The 23,405-nt window shown below is 43.2% G+C and overlaps 1 protein-coding gene across 2 annotated transcripts in view; it reads left to right on the top strand.

The window, feature by feature from the left end:
- Positions 1-13,171, top strand: part of ANXA2 (annexin A2) — a 34,898-nt gene extending 21,727 nt beyond the window's left edge. For both annotated transcript variants that reach the window (XM_073579502.1, XM_073579501.1), the window contains exons 8-13: positions 5,259-5,318; positions 5,819-5,912; positions 5,998-6,093; positions 6,360-6,418; positions 9,593-9,715; positions 12,956-13,171. In XM_073579502.1, coding sequence (XP_073435603.1) covers positions 5,259-5,318; positions 5,819-5,912; positions 5,998-6,093; positions 6,360-6,418; positions 9,593-9,715; positions 12,956-13,015 — 492 coding nt within the window. In that variant the 3' untranslated portion in view covers positions 13,016-13,171. The remainder of the gene's footprint in view (positions 1-5,258; positions 5,319-5,818; positions 5,913-5,997; positions 6,094-6,359; positions 6,419-9,592; positions 9,716-12,955) is intronic.
- The last annotated feature ends 10,234 nt before the right edge of the window (positions 13,172-23,405 follow it).

The raw sequence follows: 23,405 nt of genomic DNA, 5'->3' as shown, positions 1-23,405 counted from the left end.
TCATAGAATCCTAGAATTGTAGAGTTGGAAGGGACGTCCTGGGTCATCTGGTCCAACCCCCTGCTCAAAGCAGGATTCACCAAATCATCTCAGACAGATGTCTGTCCAGCCTCTGTTTGAAGACTTTCATTGAAGGAGAAATCGCCACCTTTCGTGGCAGCCTGTTCCACTCATTGCCAGATTGATATGAACGCTGCCTGGTGGTGGTGATTTCAGCTACACACAGCCGATCTGATCATCGCCTGTGTGTAGCAGAGAAGATCAAAGTAGCTTCTACAATGCTAAACGTAAAAGAATTTTTAAAAATATGAAGAAAATAAAAAAAAATATAAAAGTTCAAATCGCCCCCTTTTTGCCCCATTCAAAATAAAACAATAAAAAAAATACACATTTGGTATCGCCGTGTTTAGAATCGCCCGACCTATCTGATTGCTAAAAGGTGTAATGAAAAAAAATTCAAAACTTCGGCATTACGTTTTTTTGGTCACCACTACATTGCAATAACGGGCGATGAAAAGTTCGTATCTTAGTGCTGGACATGTGTTTATTTGACCACAACATTTTATTGGGTCCTGGTGTCTCAATTTAGTGTGATTGATTAACGAGAAGAGAGAGAGCCCAAAAAAAAAAAAAAAGTTCTAAGTCTTATCCTCCTATATATTCAGACATAGCTTGGGGATAGCATTTATGCAGGGGGCATTTATGCACACTTTATCCAAGTACAGTTTATCAAAGTACTGGCAGTTATAACATGGCAGTTAGACAGGGCAGGAGACAGGTAAGACATTTATATACATCTACTCCCTGTACATTTGGAGTACAACAAATATATACCATATGCATTTGTGTAATTTTAATCCTGGCCGCTGCTTTCACACACATCCACCGCCCTGGCATTAACTCTCTACACTCCATCCACATTGGCCCCTCGCTTCTTTCCTCTCCTATGTATAGCACTCATGCTCTTTTCACGTTGTTAAACTGCACAGATCCAGTCAGTCCCACCATTCAACATCAGAGACGCTCTCACAAATCACTTAACCATCTGCTCACTCTTTCTATCCTCCTTCTCCTAGTCGCAGGAGACATTGCTCCCAACCCTGGTCCCCCATGTTATAGAAAGTCAAACCTCCCGACTGCTACACTCAGAAACCCCTCTAATCTTATTAATATTCCCTGCATGCCATCTGTCTCTCTTAATTGTGCACTTTGGAATTCTCGCTCAGTGTGTAACAAACTCTCCTTCATTCATGACTTTTTCCTTTCTAATTTTCTTAACCTCCTGGCTCTTACTGAAACCTGGATCCAGCAGTCAGACACTACCGCTGCTGCTGCTCTTTCATACGGGGGGCTTCACTTCTCTCATACCCCAAGATCAGACAATAGAGCTGGTGGAGGCGTTGGTCTGCTCCTATCACCAAAATGTACCTTTCAGGTTATCCCTCTAGTACCCTCACTTGTCTTCCCTTCTTTTGAGGTCCATGCCGTCAGACTCTACACCCCCTTCTCCATGCGAGTGGCGGTGGTGTATCGTCCTCCCGGCCCCTCCCATCAGTTCCTGGATCATTTTGCCACTTGGCTTCCACATTTTCTCTCCTGTGACATCCCTACCCTCATCATGGGTGATTTCAACATCCCCATTGCTCTTCCCCTCTCACCATCTGCTACTCACCTTTTATCTCTAACCTCCTCATTTGGCCTTTCGCAGCTTACTAATTCTCCAACGCATGAAGACGGAAACTCCCTCGACTTGGTCTTCTCTCGGCTTTGTGCAGTGGATGATTTTGCAAACTCCCCTCTCCCGCTCTCTGACCACAATCTTCTTTCATTCTCTATCAAGAACTGCCATGCTGCTCAGGTCACCCCCACTGTCCATACTTATAGAAACATACAGGCCATTAACACCCAGAAACTTATGAAGAACTTGCAGTCTTCATTGGCCCCTATCTCCTCCCTCTCCTGTCCTGATTCTGCATTGAAGCATTACAATGAAACACTTCAAAGTGCCCTGGATGAATTTGCACCCCCTATAAATAGAACACCACAACGCAGACGGCGACAACCCTGGCACACGGTGCAAACACGTTTCCTGCAGCGGTGCTCCAGGTGCGCCGAACGTCTGGAGAAAATCCAATCTACCCGAAGATTTCATCCATTTTAAGTTTATGCTTAGAACATACAACACTGCCCTTCACCTCTCCAAACAAACCTATTTCAACACCCTCATCACCTCACTGTCCAATAACCCGAAACGTCTCTTTGACACTTTTCATTCTCTACTCAATCCAAGAGTACAGGCCCCAACCACGGAGCTCCGAGCTGACGATCTGGCCAATTACTTCAAAGAAAAAATTGACCAGATCCGACAGGAAATTATCTCCCAATCACCTCATACCATGCACTGTCCTCCCTCCCCCACTGCATCGAACTCACTCTCTGATTTTGAACCAGTCACAGAAGAAGTAAGCAGGCTCCTTGCATCTTCTCGCCCAACTATTTGCACCAGTGACCCATTTCCGTCACAGCTCCTTCAGTCCCTTTCCCCTGCTGTCACCCCTCACCTAACTAAAATATTTAACCGCTCTCTCTCTTCTGGTATTTTTCCCTTCTCATTTAAGCATGCCATCATACATCCACTACTTAAAAAACCATCCCTCGACCAAAACTGTGCCGCTAACTATAGACCTGTCTCTAATCTTCCCTTCATCTCTAAACTCCTGGAACGCCTGGTCCACTCCCGTCTTATCCGCTATCTCTCAGAAAACTCTCTTCTCGACCCTCTCCAATCCGGTTTCCGCTCTTTACACTCCACTGAAACTGCCCTCACTAAAGTCTCTAATGATCTGCTAACAGCTAAATCAAATGGTCACTACTCCATGCTAATTCTCTTGGATCTCTCTGCAGCATTCGACACTGTGGATCATCAGCTCCTCCTCACTATGCTCCGTTCCATTGGCCTCAAGGATACCGTTCTCTCCTGGTTCTCCTCCTATCTCTCCGACCGCTCCTTTACTGTATCTTTTGCCAGTTCCTCCTCCTCTCATCTTCCCCTTACTGTTGGGGTCCCCCAAGGATCGGTTCTAGGTCCCCTCCTCTTCTCCTTGTACACTGCCCCTATTGGTCAAACAATCAGTAGATTTGATTTCCAGTACCATCTCTATGCTGATGACACCCAATTATACGCTTCTTCTCCTGACATCACGCCAGCCTTTCTAGAAAACACCGGCGATTGTCTAAACGCTGTGTCTAATATCATGTCCTCACTATATCTGAAACTGAACCTGTCAAAGACTGAACTCCTGGTGTTTCCTCCCTCTACTAATGTACCTATACCCGACATTGCCATTTCTGTGTGTGGTTCCACTATTACTCCCCAGCAACAGGCCCGCTGTCTTGGGGTCATACTTGATTCCGAGCTTTCCTTTGCCCCCCACATTCGATCACTGGCTCGCTCTTGTCATCTGCACCTCAAAAACATTTCTAGAATTCGACCTTTTCTTACCTTTGACTCTGCAAAAACTCTTACTGTTTCTCTTATTCATTCTCGTCTCAACTATTGTAACTCTCTTCTAATCGGTCTCCCTCTTACCAAACTCTCCCCCCTCCAATCTGTCTTGAATGCTGCAGCCAGGATCATATTCCTCACCAATCGTTACACCGATGCCTCTACCTTGTGCCAGTCATTACACTGGCTACCCATCCACTCCAGAATTCAGTATAAACTTATTACCTTCACTCACAAAGCCCTCCATGGCTCAGCACCACCCTACATCTCCTCCCTTGTTTCAGTATACCACCCTACCCGCGCCCTCCGTTCTGCTGATGACCTGAAATTAGCATCCTCAATAGTCAGAACCTCCCACTCCCGTCTCCAAGACTTTACACGTGCCGCGCCAATTCTTTGGAATGCACTTCCCAGGTCAATACGATTAGTCCCCAATCCCCACAATTTTAAGCGTGTCCTGAAAACGCATTTATTCAGACTGGCCTACCACCCCAACACATTAACCTAATCTATCCCTGTGTGGCAGAGCCAAAAGTTTTACCATAACCAGGTTCCCCGCATCATGTTCCCACATGCTTTATGCCTCCATTAGCCCTCTGTGTCTGTACTGTTACACACTTAACATTATGACTGGTCCATACAATCAGGGTAACTGTTACCACCCACCTTTCGTGTCTCCCTCTTTCCTCATAGACTGTAAGCTTGCGAGCAGGGCCCTCTTTCCTCTTGGTATTTGTTATAATCTACTGTATGTGATTATTGTTATGCTGTAATGTCTATTGTCTGTGCAAATCCCCTCTGAAATGTAAAGTGCTGCGGAATATGTCGGCGCTATAAAAATAAAATTTATTATTATTATTATCTACACCAAAATGGTATCAATTAAAATGGCAGTTTGTCACGCAAAAAGTAAACCCCCAACCAGCGCCAGATCACGAAAATTGGAGACACCACACGTCTCTGAAAATGTTGTTTTTTTTTTGTTTTTTTTTAAATTTCAGTGCACTTGGATTTTTTTTTTCCTATTTTCCAGTACACAATATTTTAAAACCAATGGTGTCGTTCAAAAGTGCAACTTGTTCTGCCTAAAAAAGAATAAAAAAGCATTCACATGGTCATATTGACCAAAAAATAAATAAGTTATTGCGCTGGGAAGTAGGGGAGCAAAAAATGAAAACGCAAAACCGAAAATACCTCTGGTCGTGCAGAGGTTAAAACAACCAGCCTGCTCTTTGAATTCAGTCAGCATAACAGAGCGATATCAGCTGCCTAGTCCTAGTTAACACTTTCACCTCAGCTGAGAAGATCACTGAAATTATTTAATCAGGTCATTTTATGGCAATGCTGAAATTTAGTGGAAATTGGATTTTTGTAGTTAATTGACATGACAAGGAATGACTTTTATAGTTGATTGCAATTCATCTGATCACTCTTCATAACAATCCTTGAGTTGATACATTACTGCCACCATAAAAGCTGAAGTAGCAAATCTTTGTCCATAATTTGGTTGACTGTAAGGTTGTTGAGGGATAAACAGGTAAATTCAGCTCTATGGATTTTCTTGTAAAAATCTTAAAAAGAATGTATTATTTTCATCATGTTACTAGTTGATCAATACATCTTGTGGTGTTTTTTTTTGTTTTTTTTTTTTGTTTTTATACTAGATACTGTGCGCTATTCCTGTAAGACCTGAAAGCTCTGTATTACAGTTCCTTTTTATTAACTCCTAATTCCTTACTTTTTATGTCTGCAGGGAAAAAGACAGGATGAGAATAATGTAGTAGATTATGAAAAGATTGACCAGGATGCTAGAGTAAGTAGATGAAAGGATCTGTGTCAGTTTTCGTTAAGCATATGGCGAGTGTCTTTACCCCAGGGGCAGACATACCTTTGGTGCAACCACAAAGGGGCCCAAGAGGTTCGGTGGTCCACTTAATCCTCCAAATTCGCAAACCACTCCTTTCATAGTCACACTATTGGTCTGCAAAGGGCCCATATACTGTCCTTTCACAGGGGCCCTCTTCTGTCTGTATCCTCCCGATTCATCCTGTAGACAGAGCATGTACAGTTATCATCTTAGAAATCAACGTGTTTTTACAGGGGAGCATTTCTCTTCTGTTGAAACACAATTACCATCACTAAGCTCACCATTGGGCATCACTTTCTGCCTACAATTACAAATATTTTGTATCATGTCTTTAATTCTTTGCAAATACAATTTCCGTACCACATTTCTATAAAAGGACAAAATATGCTAAAAACATTATGCATGTAAATACAATGGAAACTAATGCCACAATCTATGTGCCATAGGATCTGTATGAGGCTGGAGTAAAGAGGAAGGGGACAGACGTTAGCAAATGGATTTCAATCATGACCGAAAGAAGCATTCCCCACCTACAGAAAGGTAAGAGATTTACCTATGATTGCTTGCATTTCTATAGCGAGAATTATGGCACAGGCTGATAAATGACCATTGCATTTCACTTCAGTCTTTGAAAGGTACAAGAGCTACAGTCCATATGACATGCAGGAGAGCATTAAGAAGGAAGTGAAGGGTGACCTCGAGAATGCTTTTGTGAATTTGGGTGAGCATCATAGAAATCATACATACGATACATATTCTTTTTCGAACCATAGATATACTGTATATCACTATTTGGTTTTGATTATTACAAAATAAGTTCCCTTTTAACAAATCTAGAATGATTTGTAGAATAAATAGATCTTTATTATGGCACATCACTCAATTTATTGCTCCAGTTTTGTGATGTCTGCCCTAACCATTTCCTGACATTAGTCATAGTTCTAAACAGCACAATCTAATGTATTCCTTAATGTGTTCCTATTTCAGTGCAGAGTATTCAAAACAAGCCACTGTATTTTGCAGACAGGTTGTACGATTCCATGAAGGTAAAATATTTATAATTCTTCCCATAAGAAATTATGTACAAGCGATGCAAACTTATTTCACCACTTCCTAACAAGGCAATTCTGTTTTTGTCCTTTAATTTTTTTTTTTTCATTGGGGAGTGTAGTTTGTAAAATGAGTTCACATATATGGGGTTTCTTTTGTTCTGGCACCTCAGTGGCTCTACCAATGTGACATGGCACCCTCAAACCATTCCAGCAAAATCTGAACTCCAATATGGCACCTCTTCCCTTCGGAGCTTTGTACCGTGCGTCAAGATTATTCACCCACATTTGGGGTATTGGCGTACTCTTTTGCACGTATGGTGGAATTTCTCCTGTTACCCTTGTGAAAATGAAAAAATTGAGGCTAAAATAACATTTTGTGGGAAAATGTTTTTTTTTTTTTTTTTTTTTTTTCATCTTCACTGCTCAACGTTATAAACTTCTGTGAAGCACCTGGGGGTTCAAGGTGCTCACAACACATCTAAAGACATTCCTTGAGGGGTCTAGTTTCCAAAATGGTGTAAGTTGTGGAAGATTTTTACGTTTGGAGAGCCCCTGATGTGCCTAAACAGTAACATTGGGTCCACTAATTGTTCCAGCAAATTTTGCATTCAAAAAGTTAAAGGACGCTCCTTCCCTTCTGAGCTCTGCCGTGCGCCCAAACAGTGGTCTTCCCCACATATGGGGTATCGGCATGCTCAGGAGAAAGTGCACAACAAATTTTTGGTGTGCATTTTTTTCCTGTTACTCTTATGAAAATAATAAAATTGGGTCTAAAGTAAAAGTTTTTGTGGAAAAAAAAGTTAATGTTCATTTTTGTTTTCCACATTCCAATAATTTCTGTGAAGCACCTGAAGGGTTAATAAACTTCTTGAATATGGTTTTGAGCAGCTTGAGGGTATAACTTCCTAACATTTTTTTTTTTTCAATGCGCTAATGTAAAGTAGACATGTGGGAAATGTTATTGAACTATTGTGTGACATATCTCTCTGATTTAAAGGCATAATAATTCTAAGTTTGAAAATTGCTAAATTTTCGATAAATCTGTTTTGTTTCACAAATAAATGGAAGGTGTATCGAAGACACTTTACCACTATCATGAGGTACAATATGTCATGAAAAACCATTCTCCGATTCAATGGGATCCATGGAAGTGTTCCAGAGTTATTACCTCATAAAGGGACAGTGGTCAGAATTGTAAAAATTGGCCCGGTCATTAACGTGCAAACCACCTTGGGGGGTAAAGGGGTTATTTTTTCTTATTTTCTTTATCTTTACGGCATTTACAGGTTTTGGCTAATTGATTTAATATTTTGATGAGACTTTAATGGTCTTGGCGCTACTGTTTTTTTTTTTTTTTTTTTTGTAAAATTTTTAAAGGGGAAAAGGAGAGGAGATTTGACATTTAGTCTGCATTTTTTTTTTTTAATACTACCATTAAGGGACTTGAACCTGACTTCTGTAGTAACTAAAAATCATACAGTTCCATTGTAAAAACCCCATAGGCAATAATATGCCAATTGTTTTCACCATAATTTGTAATCAAACAATGATAGAGAATAGGTATTGCAAACAGGTTCCTAATGTAATAGTATTGTCACAAAAATATCAAGGGAAACCAATAATGATGTGGACCATGCATGTATAAAAAGACACACTGCTCAAAAAAATAAAGGGAACACTAAAATACCATATCCTAGATATGAATGAATGAAATGTTCATCGGCTTTTACTATGTAATGAATAAATATTTGCAACTGAAGAGTAAAACCTAAAAATGATCAATGTAAATCAAAATGAATATCACATGGAGGTCTGGCTTATGAATGATATTCAAAACCAAAGTGGAAAATCAAATTACAGGCTGATCCAGCTTCAGTGGAAATGCCTCAAGACAAAAAAATGGTGCTCAGTAGTTTGTGTGGTCTCCACATGTCTGTATGACCTCCCTATAACGCCTGTTGTGCTCGATTGGATTCAGGTCTGGGGAACAGGCAGGCCAGTCCATAGCAGTTCCTGAATGATGAAGGCATTGATGCAGACACACTTCAGCTACATAAAGCCTAGCATTGTCGTGCATCAGAAGGACCCCATGGCCTTCTGCGCTTACATATGGTCTTACAATGGGTCTGAGGATCTAATCCCGGTACCTAATGGCAGTCAGGATACCTCTGGCTAGCACATGGAGGGCTGTGCTGCCCTCCAAAGAAATGCCACCACACCCCATTACTGACCCACTTCCAAACCGGTCATGCTAAAGGATGTTGCAGGCAGCAGAACGTTCTTCACAGCATCTCAAGACTCTGTCATGCCTGTCACATGTGCGCAGTGTGAACCTGCTCTCATCAAGCACTCCCACCATATTGTTGCTTCCAGCTTCTCACACCCCTGCAACATCATTCAATCGCCAGCTTACCATATTTATCTCTCCACCTAAAAGACCAATATATGCACAATAAGATCTGCTCTTTGGTGTGAAATTACTGACAAGTCACCATCTCGAGACCAGCTCTTCAAAGCTGTTTGTGAGACCTGCTGCTGATACACCAATCTAACACACAGCCACAAGCCACACATTATGGCACCATCTGCCACATATGGCTACCAAGCCTGCTTTAATGTGTGAACATAGAATAGCACTTAATAAAGCCACTCGCTTCTGGGCATATGCAGACCATTGTAAAATTAGTCACATCCTAATGATTGCTCAGCTATTGCAATCATGCAACACAATATAATGGTGCTGTAGGTCGCTATGGTGGACAGAATGACCATGAAGGGTGGCATAAGCCATGTGCGGTCATGCTAATACTTTCTAGATTAATACCCTGTTTAGTTCAATTAGCACTTCTGATATCTGCAAGTTTATGTATATAATAATTGTAATATTTTCCAAACTAATATAAATTTTCAAGATAAATTGACCAATTGTAACTGCTGCAATTTTCTGTGTTTAATGCTGCAGTGTTTTCCAGAACTCTGTGCGGTCATACACACATTTTATTTTACACTCCCGACACAACTTTTATCTTTTTTTTTTTTTTATTTTTTTTTTTTCAGATATCTTTCACCTAAGTTATGAAACTTTATGGCAGAGACAAAGTTGCCACAACTATATTAACACATTATATATATACAGTATATATATATATATTTTTTTTTTAATTCCAGGGCAAAGGAACGAAGGATAAAATGTTAATTCGTTGTATGGTTTCCCGAAGTGAAGTGGACATGCTGACAATCAGAGCAGAGTTCAAGAAGAAATATGGCAAATCTCTGTCTTACTTTATTGGCGTAAGTATTATATGGCACATCTGTCTTCTACGTCATTGCTCGAATAGTTATGCTTTGTCTCATATTGCTACAGTCGCAAAATAATACAGTAGGTGAAATAAGTATTGCATACATCCCCAATCTTCCAAGTAAAAATATATTTCTAAAGGTGCAATTGAGATGAAATTCTCATCAGATGTCAGTAACAACCCATCCAACCCACATGGGCAAGAAAAATCAAACAATAGATGTGCATAAATTATGTGTAATAAGAAATGGGATCTAAGGGGTAACATTTCTACTCGTGGAGAGTGACAAGCCAGGTCTGGCATCTCAGAGTGAGGAGACTTCTAAGTCATACATTTTCCTCTAAGAAATTAAATATGCAAATTGCCTCTTCTTAGAGGAAGAGGACTTGAACTCTAGTGCCACCTAATGGAAGTAGTAATCCTATAAGTCAATATGGACCCTTTAACGTGCCTTGACATATGACTGGATAAAAGACAAACCAGAATGTCAATTTGCACTGATGAGGGGCAAAACCCCAAAACACAATCTCTGGAAAGTATGAGAGCTGATTTGGCAAATTGGGATTCTAGTTTGGTTTTTATCTATTTAAAGGATTGATAATGACTTTGAGGACTGCAATTTCCATTAGAGTTTAAGTGCTCTTTTTGTCTCTGAAAAGGCAATTTGAAAATATTTTTGGTTGAAGTGGTGACATGTTGAATGGGGGGTGATTGGCATATTGCACCAAGGGGAGCCAAACATTCTCAAATTTGTGGACTTTATCTGTGAATATGGTTGATAATTTCTCATTACTAACCACAAAAGAGGTCTTTTAACTTCAGATAGGTCTAGACTTGATTTTATTCCAGACCGAGGCTATGGTCTGCTTAGCCACTAAAAATATTCGAGATGAGGATTTTTTTCAAGGATAATGTTAGTGAGAAAAAGAATAAGGAAGTATATTCTAATCCAGAGTTTGCGGACTATGGGGTATAACCACAATATATGATATATATTGTCGGTGGAATTATAGCGTCTAAAGCAGTTAGGAGAATAGTCAGGAACTGCTTTGGCTACTCTAGCTGGGGTCGGGTACCTTGTCGAACACCTTTATAATTAGTTTCCAGCATTTAGATATTTACTATAACTCCAGTGGAGGAGCACCAGCTTTGGGACCATTCTGAGTCAGAGTGGATAACAAAATATTTCTCTAAAAGGGAGATTATATTTCTCTTGAAGGAATGGTAATCAGTTAATTTCATCAATGTTAAATAGGTGTTAGAATCTATTTCCTGCTACACTTACTGAAATTTAATTAACACTCTGTACAAAAGCCTTTGTTGGTGATGACTGCTTCAAGATGCCTCCTGTATGGAGAAACTAGTCACATGCATTGCTCAGGTGTGATTTTGGCCCATTCTGCCACAAAAACACTGTTTAAATCCAGAAGGCTCCTTATATGAACTCTGAGCTTTAGTTTCTTCCATAAATTTTCTATTGGATTCAGGTCTGGTGATTGGTTGGGCCATTCTAGCAGCTTTATTTTCTCAGAAACCAGTTGAGAGTTTCATAGGTTGTGTGTTTGGAATCATTGTCTTGCTGAAATGTCCACTGTAATTTCATCTTCATCATCCTGGTAGATGGCAACAGATTTTTATCAAGAATGTCTTGGTACATTTGTTAATCTTTTATCCTTCCTTCAATCATATGAAGTTTGTCAGTGCCGTATGCTGAAAAACAGCCCCACATCATCATGTTCCCACCTCCAAACTTCACTGTTATAGTGTTTTTGGGGTGATATTCAGTGCCTTTTGGCCTCCAAACATGGTATGTATTGCAGTATCCAAAATAGTTTAGTTTTCGTCTCCTCTCACCAGACTATATTCTCCCATTATTTCTCAGACTCTTCTAAATGTAGTTGAGCAAACATTAAATGCGCTTGAACATTCTTTTTGTTCAGCAGTGGAGTCTTGAGTGGTGAGCGTGCATCCAATCCATGGAGGTTGAGTGCATTACTTGTAGTTTTCTTTGAAACAATTGTATCTACTGATTCCAGGTCTTTCTGTAGCTCTGCACAGGTGATCCTTGGCTCTTGGACCATTCATTTGATAGATCTTTTCACTACATTGTCTGAAATCTTATGAGAACATGGTGGTGGCCAGTTTATGGTGAAATTATGGCCCCAACAGTGCTTATTGGAATCTTCAGTAGTTTAGAAATTCTTCTATAACCAATGTCAACAGAATGTTCTGCAACAATAAGGTTAGGAAGGTCTTGAGACAGCTCACTGGTTTTACCCATCATGAGATGTTTGTTGTGTGGCACATTGGTAATGAGACACCTTTTTATAGTCCTTCAGTTGAACCAGCTTATATTTTTCATTAAGCAGCAGTGTCATGATTTTCTATGACTTTTTTGCATCTTTCTTCATGTGTTCAATGCTTATTCCCTGTGTTATTTCTCTTTATTGCATATAACCATGCATAGACATCTATGGTTTGATTTCTTTGCTTGTGTTGATTGATTGAATGGGTTGTTACAGACATCTAGTGAGAATTATCAGATAGTACCAGCATAACAGACCTAACCACAGACAGACAAGTCTTGTGTTGTACCAACATGGGATATGTATAAATGGTATCATCACACAAGATGTATTTGCTGTAGAAATCCCACACCAAATCTACTGTGGTAGATGCTATGCAGATATCATTCAAGTTTCCGCTGCACAAATGCTGTGAATATAAACCTCAAAGGTTGAAATCTGCGGTAGGTATCCACAACATAAACCAACATAGTGTGGATGACAAATCTCCAGCACTGTTCACTTTACAATGCGGGTTTTCTGAGACTTTATGAAATCCATCCACACGCTGGAAACACACTGGTACTACAAAAAGTAGTGGATTTACCATCTGGACATTATGGTTGGAAAATTTGTTGCAAATATGTCATTTGTGAACAAGCTCGTACACTCCTTGAGAACGAGAAATGCCTGGACCAGTGGTGAGGGACCAGCCGACTAAAGACCTCAGAATACAAAACTTTTGGGCTTCTCTTAGACAATGTGTAGGTAGACATACATTTACTGTAACCGTAATGTCCACAAATAAAACTCGCCTAATTTCTACTACACAGCGTATTTTTCTTAACTTTAAGGTGGCAATATCTTTTAAACCTACACCTTGTAGATGTTGTATATGTTAAAATACTTTCCTAAAAATTGTACTATTTTCCTTTTTTATGTTACAGCAAGATACAAAAGGTGACTATCAGCGTGCCCTGCTAAACCTATGTGGTGGTGATGACTGAGCTACTAGAAATCTGCCCTCCTGCCTTACTACTTGTCTTGGCTCCTAAGTCTGCACAGAGCTTCCGATTGCCTGTAATCCCTGAGTCGCAACCTATTCCTATCCAGTATAATGACCAAAACAACTATGCCATCTAAATATATATTTTTTTTCTGTACTTTGTCTCCAATGGTTTTTATTTTTTCTATTTCTGCCGTTTCCAGATGTATTTAGCCAATGAAAATTCATAAGCTATATTAGAAGTTTATATTTGTCAAACTGTATTCTTATAATAGGATGCATGCCCTTGTAAATAGGAAATTATCCTAATCGGTTTAAGCCCTTACGGACCAGGGGAATTTCCATTTAGGCTATGTGCACACGGTGCGGATTCTGCTGTGGAATTTTCCATGCAGATTTTGCTAAATCTGCAGGTAAAATGACCTGCGTTTTAGTGCAGATTTTGTGTGGATTTCCCCTGCAGATTTCTATAATGGAGCAGTTAGAAAACTGCAGCAAAACCGCACAAAAGCGACATGCTACTTCTTTTATTCCGCACCAAATCTGCGCGGAAAAATCTGCAGCATGTGCACAGCGTTTTTTGTTTTACATAGCCTTAAATGGTACCGTACATCGCGTGCAGCTTTGCTGTAGGGCCAAATCTGCTGAAGAACTGCACAGAATCTGCACCGTGTGCACAGGGCCTTATTGCTCCCCTTCTTTCCAGAGCCTTAAGGGTGTGTGCACACGCTGCGGAATGCTCTGTGGATTTGTCTGCACGGATTTAGTTCCGCAGGTCAGAAGACCTTTGGTTTATCTGCGGATTACCCTGCGGTTTATCATCTCTACAATGGAGCAGATGTCAAACCGCAGCGGAATCCGCAGAAAGAATTGACATGCGGTTTGCCATCTGCTCCATTGTAGAGATGATAAACCGCAGGGTAATCCGCAGATAAACCAAAGGTCTTCTGACCTGCGGAACTAAATCCGCGCGGACAAATCCGCAGAGCATTCCGCAGCGTGTGCACACACCCATAAAGCTCTGGAAGGAAGGGGAGCAATAAATGGAAATTCCCCTTGTCCGTAAGGGCTTAAACAGATTAGGATAATTTCATATTTTTCCAGGGCATGCATCCTATTATAAGAATACAGTTTGACAAATATAAACTTCTCAAGGGTAACAGGAGAAATTGGACCACAAAAATTGTTGTGCAATTTGTCCTGAGTACGGTGATACCCCATATGTGGGGGGGAACCACTGTTTGGGCGCATGGGAGAGCTCGGAAGGGAAGGAGTGCCATTTTGGAATGCAGAGCGAGCGTCATGTTGCGTTTGCAGAGCCCCTGATGTGCTTAAAGAGCAGGGACTCCTGCTGACGTCACTGAGGCTGCAGGGAGTCCCCGTAATTTAATACAACGAATTAACCCCTTAAGTTAACCCCTACAACTCCATAATTTTACCCACAAACACTCATCTAATTAATAGTGATAGACATAACAAAAAAAAACATGAAATGAAATGGTTAACTATAGACTCTAGACATATATTGTGTCTAGATCTATTCATTCTTTCTTTATTTAACCGGTCTCTGTGATTTTACTGTATTGGAATAACGAATTGCCGGCTTTTGCTAAAGGACACCGGGTGCGATTTAATCGCAACTCACACATCGGGTCCGTTTTTAGTCCCATTTTTTCTCGCCCCCATAGACTTGTTTTATCGAATCCGATCCGAAAATCGGTGACAATCGCAGCAGGCTGCGATTGTCACGGTCAGAGGATCGGATGCGATAAAAAAATCGCATGATGTGAGCTGCCCCATAGAATAACATGGGTTCGAATGCAATGCAATTTTTTTTATCGCATTGCATTCGTCTGTTTTATTCATCAGTGTGACCCCGGCCTTAGGAAAATAAAAAATAGCGGGCTAAAAAATCATTTTTGGAGGAAAAAAAAATGATTTTTTATTTTCACGGCTCTGTGTTTATAAACTTCTGTGAAGCACTTAGGGGTTCAAAGTGCTCACCACATAGCTAGATAAGCTCCTTCAGGGGTCTAGTTTCCAAAATGGGGTCACTTGTGCCTAAACAGTATAAACCTCCCACATCAGTGGCTCTGCAAACGCAACATGACGCCCGCAGACCATTCCATTAAAGTCTGCATTCCAAAATGGCGCTTCTTCCCTTCCGAGCTCTCCCATGCGCCCAAAAAGTGGTTCCCCCCCACATATGGGGTATCAGCGTACTCAGGACAAATTGCACAACAACTTTTGTGGTCCAATTTCTCCTGTTAGTCTTGAGAAATAAAACCTGGCAGGCTAAAAAATAGTTTTTGAGGAAAAAAAAGTTTTTATTTTCACTGCTCTGTGTTATAAACTTCTGTGAAGCACACATCTAGATAAGTTCCTTAAGGGGTCTAGTTTCCAAAAAGGTGTCCCTTGTGGGTTTTTTTCACTGTTTAGGCACAGCAGAGGCTCTCCAAATGCGACATGGCGTCCAATCTCAATTTCAGCCAATTCTGCATTGAAAAAGTCAAACGGTACTCCTTCCCTTCTGAGCTCTGCCATGCGCCCAAACAGTGGTTTACCCCCACATATGGGGTATCGGCGTACTTGGGACAAATCGCACAACTGTGGGGGTATGTCTTCTCCTGTTACCCTTGTAAAATTAAAAATTTGGGGGCGAAAAGATCATTTTTGTGGAAAAAATTTTCTTATTTTCACGGCTCTTCGTTATAAACTTCTGTGAAGCACTTGAAGGTTCAAAGTGCTCACCACAGATCTAGATAAGTTCCTTAAGGGGTCTAGTTTCCAAAATGGGGTCACTTGTTGGGGGTTTCCACTGTTTAGGAACATCAGGGGATCTCCGAACGCAACATGGCATCAGATCTCAATTCCAGCCAATTCTGCGTTGAAAAAAGTCAATCGGCGCTCCTTCCCTTGTGAGCTCTGCCGTGCGCTGAAAAAGTGGTTTACCCTCACATATGGGGTATCAGATTATTCAGGAGAAATTGCACCACAAATTTTGTGGTTCATTATCTCGTTTAACACTTGTGAAAATAAAAAAAATTGGTTCTGAAGTAAATTTTTTGCAAAAAAGTTAAATGTTAATTTTTTCCTTCCCCATTGCTTTAGCTCCTGTGAAGCACGTAAAGGGTTAATAAAATTCATGAATGTGGTTTTGAGCACCTTGAGGGGTCTAGTTTTTAGAATGGTGTCACTTTGGGGTATTTTCTGTCATGTACACCCCTCAAAATTACTTTAAATATGATGTGGTCCCAAAAAAAAAAAAAAAATTGGTTTTGTAAATTTTGTTGTAAAAATGAGAAATCGCTGGTCAAGTTTTAACCCTTATAACTTCCTAACCGAAAAAAAAATTATGCTTCCAAAATTGTGCTGATTTAAGGGCATAAAATTTTTTAAAAAGTTTTAAAATTGCAAAATTTGCACCATATTTACGTTTTTTTCAAACATAAACACAAGACATAGCGAAGAAATTTTACCACTAACATGAAGTACAATATGTCACGAAAAAACAGTCTCAGAATCAGCGGGATCCATTAAAGCGTTCCAGAGTTATAACCTCATAAAGTGACAGTGGTCAGAATTGTAAAAATTGACCTGGTCATTAAACTGCAAACTGGCTGTCACTAAGGGGTTAACTTTATTTTTTCGTCAATATGACCATGTGAAGGCTTGTGTTTGGCGGGATGAGTTATACTTTTGAACAACACCATTGGTTTTACCCTATCAAGCGCTGGAAAATGGGAAAACCATTCTAAGTGTGTTAAAATTTCAAAAAAGTGCAATTTCACAATTGTTTTGTCTAGGTTCTTTTTTAAGTGTTGAAAAATAAATCCAAACTTTGTTAAAAAAGAACAAAAAAACCCGCCATTTTCCAAGACCCATAGTGTGTCTATTTTTTGTGATCTGGGATTGGATGAGGACTTTTATTTTTGTTTGCAGAGCTGACGTTTTTATTGGCATCATTTTGGGATAGATACGATGTTTTGATCACCTGTCATTACATTATATTGTAATGTTGCAGCGACCAAAAAAAGTAATTCTGGAGTTTTGATTTTTTTTTTCGCATTACCCTGATCAGATTTAATTTTTGGGTTGCAGCAGTTCCGGTGTTGGTTGAGGTGATATCTCCGGTAGTGGTGAGGAGGTAGCGGGGTCATTGCAGGCTGTAGGCTTTCTTGAAGAGGTGGGTTTTCAGGTTCCGTCTGAAGGATCCAAATGTGGTTATGCAATGGGTCTCCAATTTTTCATTAATACATTTGCAGTCTACACAAACATCAGCCTTACTAGCCAGTGAACTCATCTTTGTGGAAGACTTCATGGGTTTGGAGAGATCAGCAAAGAAACCAGGAGTCCACAATTGAATTGGAGCAATGTATGCATGGAATCATTGATCTCAGCCAAGCATGGTGCTCTGATTTCCAGCCACAAGCGAGGTGGATAATTTGGTAAGCCAAATCCTTGTAGCTGGCCATCATTTTGCTGTGCATATACAGTGGGTAAATTAAGTATTTGATACACTGCAGATTTTGCAACTTTTCCCACTTACAAAGAATGGAGAGGTCTGTAATTTTTACTGTATGTACATTTCAACTGTGAAAAAACAATCTTGGGCAAAATACAGAAATTCACTGAAATAAATATTTGATAAAACAAAACTTAATATTTGGTACAAAAAGCTTTGTTTGCAATTACAGAGGTTAGACGTTTCCTGTAGTTCTTGATGAAGTTTGCACTCAGTGCAGCAGGGATTTTGGCCCACTCCTCCATACTAATCTTCTAGGTTTTGGGGCTGTTGCTAGGCAACACAGAGTTTCAGCTCTCCAAATTTTTTCTATTGGGTTCACGACTGGAGATTGACTAGGCCACTCCAGGACCTTGAAATGCTTCTGGCGGAGTCACTCTTAGTTACCCTGGCGGAGGATACAGAGTTGTTACTGGGACCCCCACGGAAATGTGGATTGATCTGTAAACCAGTGGTGGACTCCGGTCATAACTGCAATCACAGCGCTAACATCTTCAGATATAAGACGTAGGACTCTACCTTTAAACGACGGTGGACATCGCATAGCCACTGAAGCTCCAGTCTTTCTCACTAGCTTGGACTGCATTAAAATTATCTTCAAAGCATCCATTTGAGTGCCAGGTTTATTTCTTTATCGCCTTATTGGGGGACACAGATTACCACGGGTGTATGCTGCTGCTGCTGCTAGGAGGCCGACACTATGCAAAACAATAAAAATTAGCTCCTCCCCGGCAGTATACACCCACAGACAGGCACCAAGCACCTCAGTTTGTGCTTAGTGTCTGTAGGAGGCGGACCGGGATCTCCCCAGATCCGCAGTTAATAATCCATTTTTTCTTTTAGGGTTTAGATCGAACTTTTTAATCTTTTCTCTTTTATTTTTCAGGTTTTTCCGTCGGGAAACAGGGTATAGTTATCACCCTGATTTCCCATATCATGCGGCTGAGCGAGCAGTGTGGTGTCACCCACATCGCAACTATCAGTACCGCAGGCAGGACTTTTTCTCTATCACCTTCCGGTGATAAGGGTTGTGGACAGGTGGCTGGTCCTTGCCGAATCCCCCTCCTCACCCCTTTCTCGGGACAGGGCTGAGAGGAAGACGGCGATCGCAGGAGGTTCAAGCCGTCTTCTGCAGGATGCGGGTACAGAGGACCCCCCCCCCAGTGGCCTGCCTGTTCTCCGTTGGCCCCTGTGGTCATCCTCTTCAGGGACGTCAGGTAAGTGCCTGTACGTTCCCTCCGGCCCCGCATAAGCTTCCGTGAATGGGAGAAGTTGGACCTTGGTGATTACAGGTCCACAGTTATTTGAATCTCCCGCCCTCTCTGCCTGCCGCGCGCTCACACAGCCGCTTGCGTCTCACCCTCCTCCTGCACTAGTCATGTAGACACTGGGGATCCCCCCCCTCCACTCACCACAGCAGCGTCACAAGCAGCAGGGCCACTGTCAGTTCGGCACCGTTATGTCGGCGTTTCCTTCATAATTGCTAGGCATGGGGCTGCGGCGTCCTCCTTTCACTTAGCGTGCTCCCTCCTCCCTTCCTGAGCGCGCTCTTTTCAGCGCGCCTTTACTAGCCCATCACAGGGCTCCTTTTCTTTTGATATGCCAGCCTCCCCCTTCGGCCATGCCCTCATTGTCGCTGTTAGCCAGTCACGGTGCAGCCGCTAAGCTCCGCCCCCAGCCTCCAGCACAAGGATTTCCTGGATTTTCACTCCTGCGCTGCTTGGGGGACACTTCGGCGTTTTCTGCTGCTCGCCAGAATCTCAGTAGGCTCTGCTCTGAGGCAAAGATTAGCTCTCCTCGGCAGTTCTTCCCTAATTCCTGCGGCCATTCAGTGCAGTTTACTTATGCCCAACCCTTCAGGGGATCTCTGCTTCAGGCCCACCGCTACCTATTACGCCTGTGCGCGCTGTAAAAAGAAGTGGGCATCGGGTCGGTCGTCCCCATTCTGCCCCCCTTGCAGTCCTTCAAATATGTCAGCATCTCAGGAGCACACAGAGTCCCGGGCTGAGGATACTCTCCCTTCCCCCCTCCCCCCGGAGTGGGCCGTTGTAATGTCTCAGTCAGTATCTGACTTGACAAAAGTATCACAGTCGCTGGTCCAGGTCTTAGAACGATTATCTCAGCTATCTACAGCCACCTGTGCCCCGACCGCCTCGCAGGGTGAGTCGTCCGCACCTGACCGCGACCTTCAGAGAGAGAGACAGGGCAGGAGTTCTAGGAAGCGGGCTCTGTCTACTTCGTCCTCTAGCTTGCAGGGCCCTTCTGCTTCTCCCAGGTTTCCTTCTCCTTCCTCGGATGACAACCTTCAGTCAGGCGATGACTCTCAATCGGAAGCTAGGTCAGAAGGGGACAGCGTTTCTAAAATACGGGACATGGTCGATAGTCTTATTTCAGCTATCTTCCAAACACTAAAAATTAAGCAGGATAAGACTCCCCCTCAGGAATGCTCTGTTCTCCTTAAACGAGTAAGACCTCCATCTCGAACCTTTCCCAATCACAAAGATTTCGATACTACCTTATCCAAACACTGGGAGCGCCCTGAGCAACGTTTCTCAGGCCGCAAGTACTAGACGTACTGTACCCCTTTGACGCAGACCTGCTCACAAAGTGGTCCAAGGCTCCCGAGGTGGATCCTCCAGTTTCCCGGATAGCCTCAAAAACGGTGCTTTCTCTGCCAGATGGGGCATCGCTCAAAGATCCTACTGACAGGCAGATAGACTTAGCCAGAGATTCAATCTTTGAGGCATCCGGCGCCTCTCTATGCCCTATTTTCGCATCCGCCTGGGTGCCGAAAGTCATTTCCGCTTGGGCAAAAATTCTTCGCAGGGGCATCTTAGCGTCAGCTCCTCAAGACGAGTTGGCGGATCTTGCAGATCAGGTTAACCATGCGGGAAAATACCTTTTGGCCGCCTCCTTGGACGTGGCCGGCTGCGTAGCAAGGGCTAACAGCAACATAGTAGCTGTACGCCGAGTCCTCTCGCTAAAGTCATGGAATGCGGACACTACTTCAAAAAAGTCGCTTACCAATCTGCCATTCCATGGCTCTAGACTCTTTGGAGCCAAGCTGGATCAGATAATTTCCGATGCCACTGGTGGTAAAAGTACTTCGCTTCCCCAGTCTCGACCGAAACGTTTTTTCAACAGAAAGGGTTTTCGACCATTCAGGCCCTTTCATCCCTTCTCTGCCACGGAGAGATCTGCTCAACAAGATCGGCCGCCCTCCACCAGGGAGCGGGATCAGAGGAAACCTTCCTACAAACCCGCTCCTCGCTGGAGATCTAGAGGACAATACTCCAGATCTTCAGGCGCCAATTCCGGCAGATTTTCTTCTAAGTGACGGGTCACCCCGACCTGGAATTTCTTCCAGGGTGGGAGGCAGACTTTCCTTTTTCGTGGATGCTTGGCTGTCTGTTGTCAACGACGCTTGGGTCAGAGAAATCGTCGCATCCGGATACAAGATCGAATTTGCTTCCCCCCCGAACAGACGTTTTTTCCGGTCTCGGCCTCCGCAACAGCGGTCCCAGACTCCGGGTTTTCTGCAGGCCATTTCCTCCCTTCTTTCCGCCGGAGTCATTGTTCCTGTTCCCTCAAACGAACGGTTTTCCGGGTTCTACTCCAATCTTTGTAGTCCCGAAGAAAGACGGCTCCCTTAGTCCAATTCTGGACCTAAAATTGCTCAATCGCCAGGTGAAGATTCTTCATTTCAAAATGGAGTCTCTTCGGTCGGTGATTGCTTCCATGGAACCCGGGGAATTCCTCTGCTCGGTGGACATTCGTGATGCCTATCTGCACATTCCGGTTTGTGTGCAACATCAGAAGTATCTTCGATTTGCGATTCAGGGAGACCACTTTCAGTTCACGGCTCTTCCTTTCGGCCTAGCTTCAGCGCCCCGTGTTTTCACGAAGGTGATGGCGACAGTCATGGCCATCCTTCACTCCAGAGGAATCCTCATCATCCCTTATCTGGACGATCTTTTGATCAAGGGTTCGTCTCGCCAGGACTGTCTCCAGAGTCTTCAGATAACCCTGAACACTCTCGGCCACCTGGGTTGGCTAGTCAACAAGAAGTCCATTCTGACCCCCCCACCCAGCGTCTGACCTTTCTGGGCATGGAATTCGACACGAATCTAGCCCGTGTTTTTCTTCCAGGGGAAAAATTTGCGACTCTTTCCAAGGGCATCAGAACTCTCAAGAGGCCTACTCCCATTCCCATTCGGTCCTGCATGAAGGTCCTGGGGAAGATGGTGGCTTCCATGGAAGCAGTACCCTTTGCGCAGTTTCATCTTCGCCCCCTCCAGCTGTCTCTGCTTTCAGCCTGGGACAAGACCACGATGTCCTTGGACCGTCCTATTCTGCTCCCTCTCAGAGTGAGGCAATCTCTCACTTGGTGGCTACGGCCAGCGTCAGTTCTCAAAGGGAGGTCCTTCCTTCCGCCTCAGTGGCAAGTCATCACCACCGATGCGAGCCTTCTAGGATGGGGAGCCGTGTTCCATCAGAAAGCGGCCCAAGGATGCTGGAATCCACAGGAGTCTATCCTCCCAATCTTCTGGAGATCAGAGCAATCTTCCTAGCCCTTCTTCACTGGCAGCCTCTCCTCTCCGGCAAGCCGGTCCGTATTCAGTGGGACAACGCCACGGCCGTGGCGTACATAAACCATCAGGGGGCAACGCGCAGCAAGTAATGTCAGAAGTGGCCAAGATATTCCGCTGGGCAGAACGTTACGTTCCGGCAATCTCCGCCGTTCATATTCCAGGGGTGGAAAATTGGGCAGCCGACTTTCTGAGTCGCCAGGGCCTAGCGGCCGGCGAATGGTCCCTGCACCCCAGTCTTCAATCAGATATGCCACCGTTGGGGCACCCCGGATGTCGACCTCATGGCATCTCGGATGAACCACAAGGCGCCGCAGTTCGTAGCCAGGTCCAGGGACCCTCTAGCCGTCGCATGCGACGCGCTGGTGACTCCGTGGTCCCAGTTTCAACTTCCTTATCTGTTCCCGCCTCTGGCCTTGATCCCACGAGTGGTCAAAAAGAAAATCGGAAGGCGTACCAGTGATTCTAGTCGCTCCAGATTGGCCAAGACGGCCTTGGTACGTGGAACTGGTCAACATGCTCGCGGACGTCCCCTGGAGGCTTCCAGACCTTCTCTCGCAAGGCCCCCTTTACCACGAGAATTCTCAGTCTCTGAGTTTGACAGCATGGCCGTTGAGACCGCAATCCTGAATGAATAACCTGACAGGACAGACCTGATTCCAACTATGATTAGAGCCAGGAAACCAGCCTCTTCCCGCATTTACCATAGGTACTGGAAGGCTTTTTTCCGTTGGTGCGATGATAAAGTCTTCACAATGTCCATTTCTATCCCATCTATCCTTGGGTTTCTTCAGTCTGGTTTAGAAGCGGGTCTGTCCCTCAGTACGCTCAAGGGCCAGGTTTCCGCTCTCTCTATCCTCTTCCAAAGAGAGCTAGCTTCTCTACCACAGGTCAAAACTTTTCTCCAAGGGGTCTCCCATGTGGCTCCTCCTCATCATTCGCCAATAGACCCGTGGGATCTCAACCTCGTTCTTAGCGCTCTCCAGAAGGCGCCGTTCGAGCCTCTCCAGGACATTCCTTTGTCCCTTCTCTCGTGGAAGGTCACCTTTTTGATCGCCATTACATCCATCAGAAGTTTCTGAATTGGCGGCCTTGTCATGTCGTTCCCCTTACCTGATTCTCCATCAGGACAAAGCCGTCCTCAGGCCCGTTTCTTTTCTTCCAAAGGTGGTTTCCTCTTTCCATATCAATGAGGATATCGTTCTTCCTTCCTTTTGTCCGGCTCCCTCTCATCCGCTTGAGAAGTCTCTCCACAAACTGGACGTAGTTAGAGCCCT

Source organism: Dendrobates tinctorius, unplaced genomic scaffold (assembly GCF_039654945.1).
Source record: "Dendrobates tinctorius isolate UK_male_01 unplaced genomic scaffold, ASM3965494v1 ptg000062l, whole genome shotgun sequence".
Classification (NCBI taxonomy): Eukaryota; Metazoa; Chordata; class Amphibia; order Anura; family Dendrobatidae; genus Dendrobates; species Dendrobates tinctorius.
The sequence above is the reverse complement of the archived record's forward strand: the minus strand, read 5'-3'. Positions and strand labels throughout refer to the sequence as shown.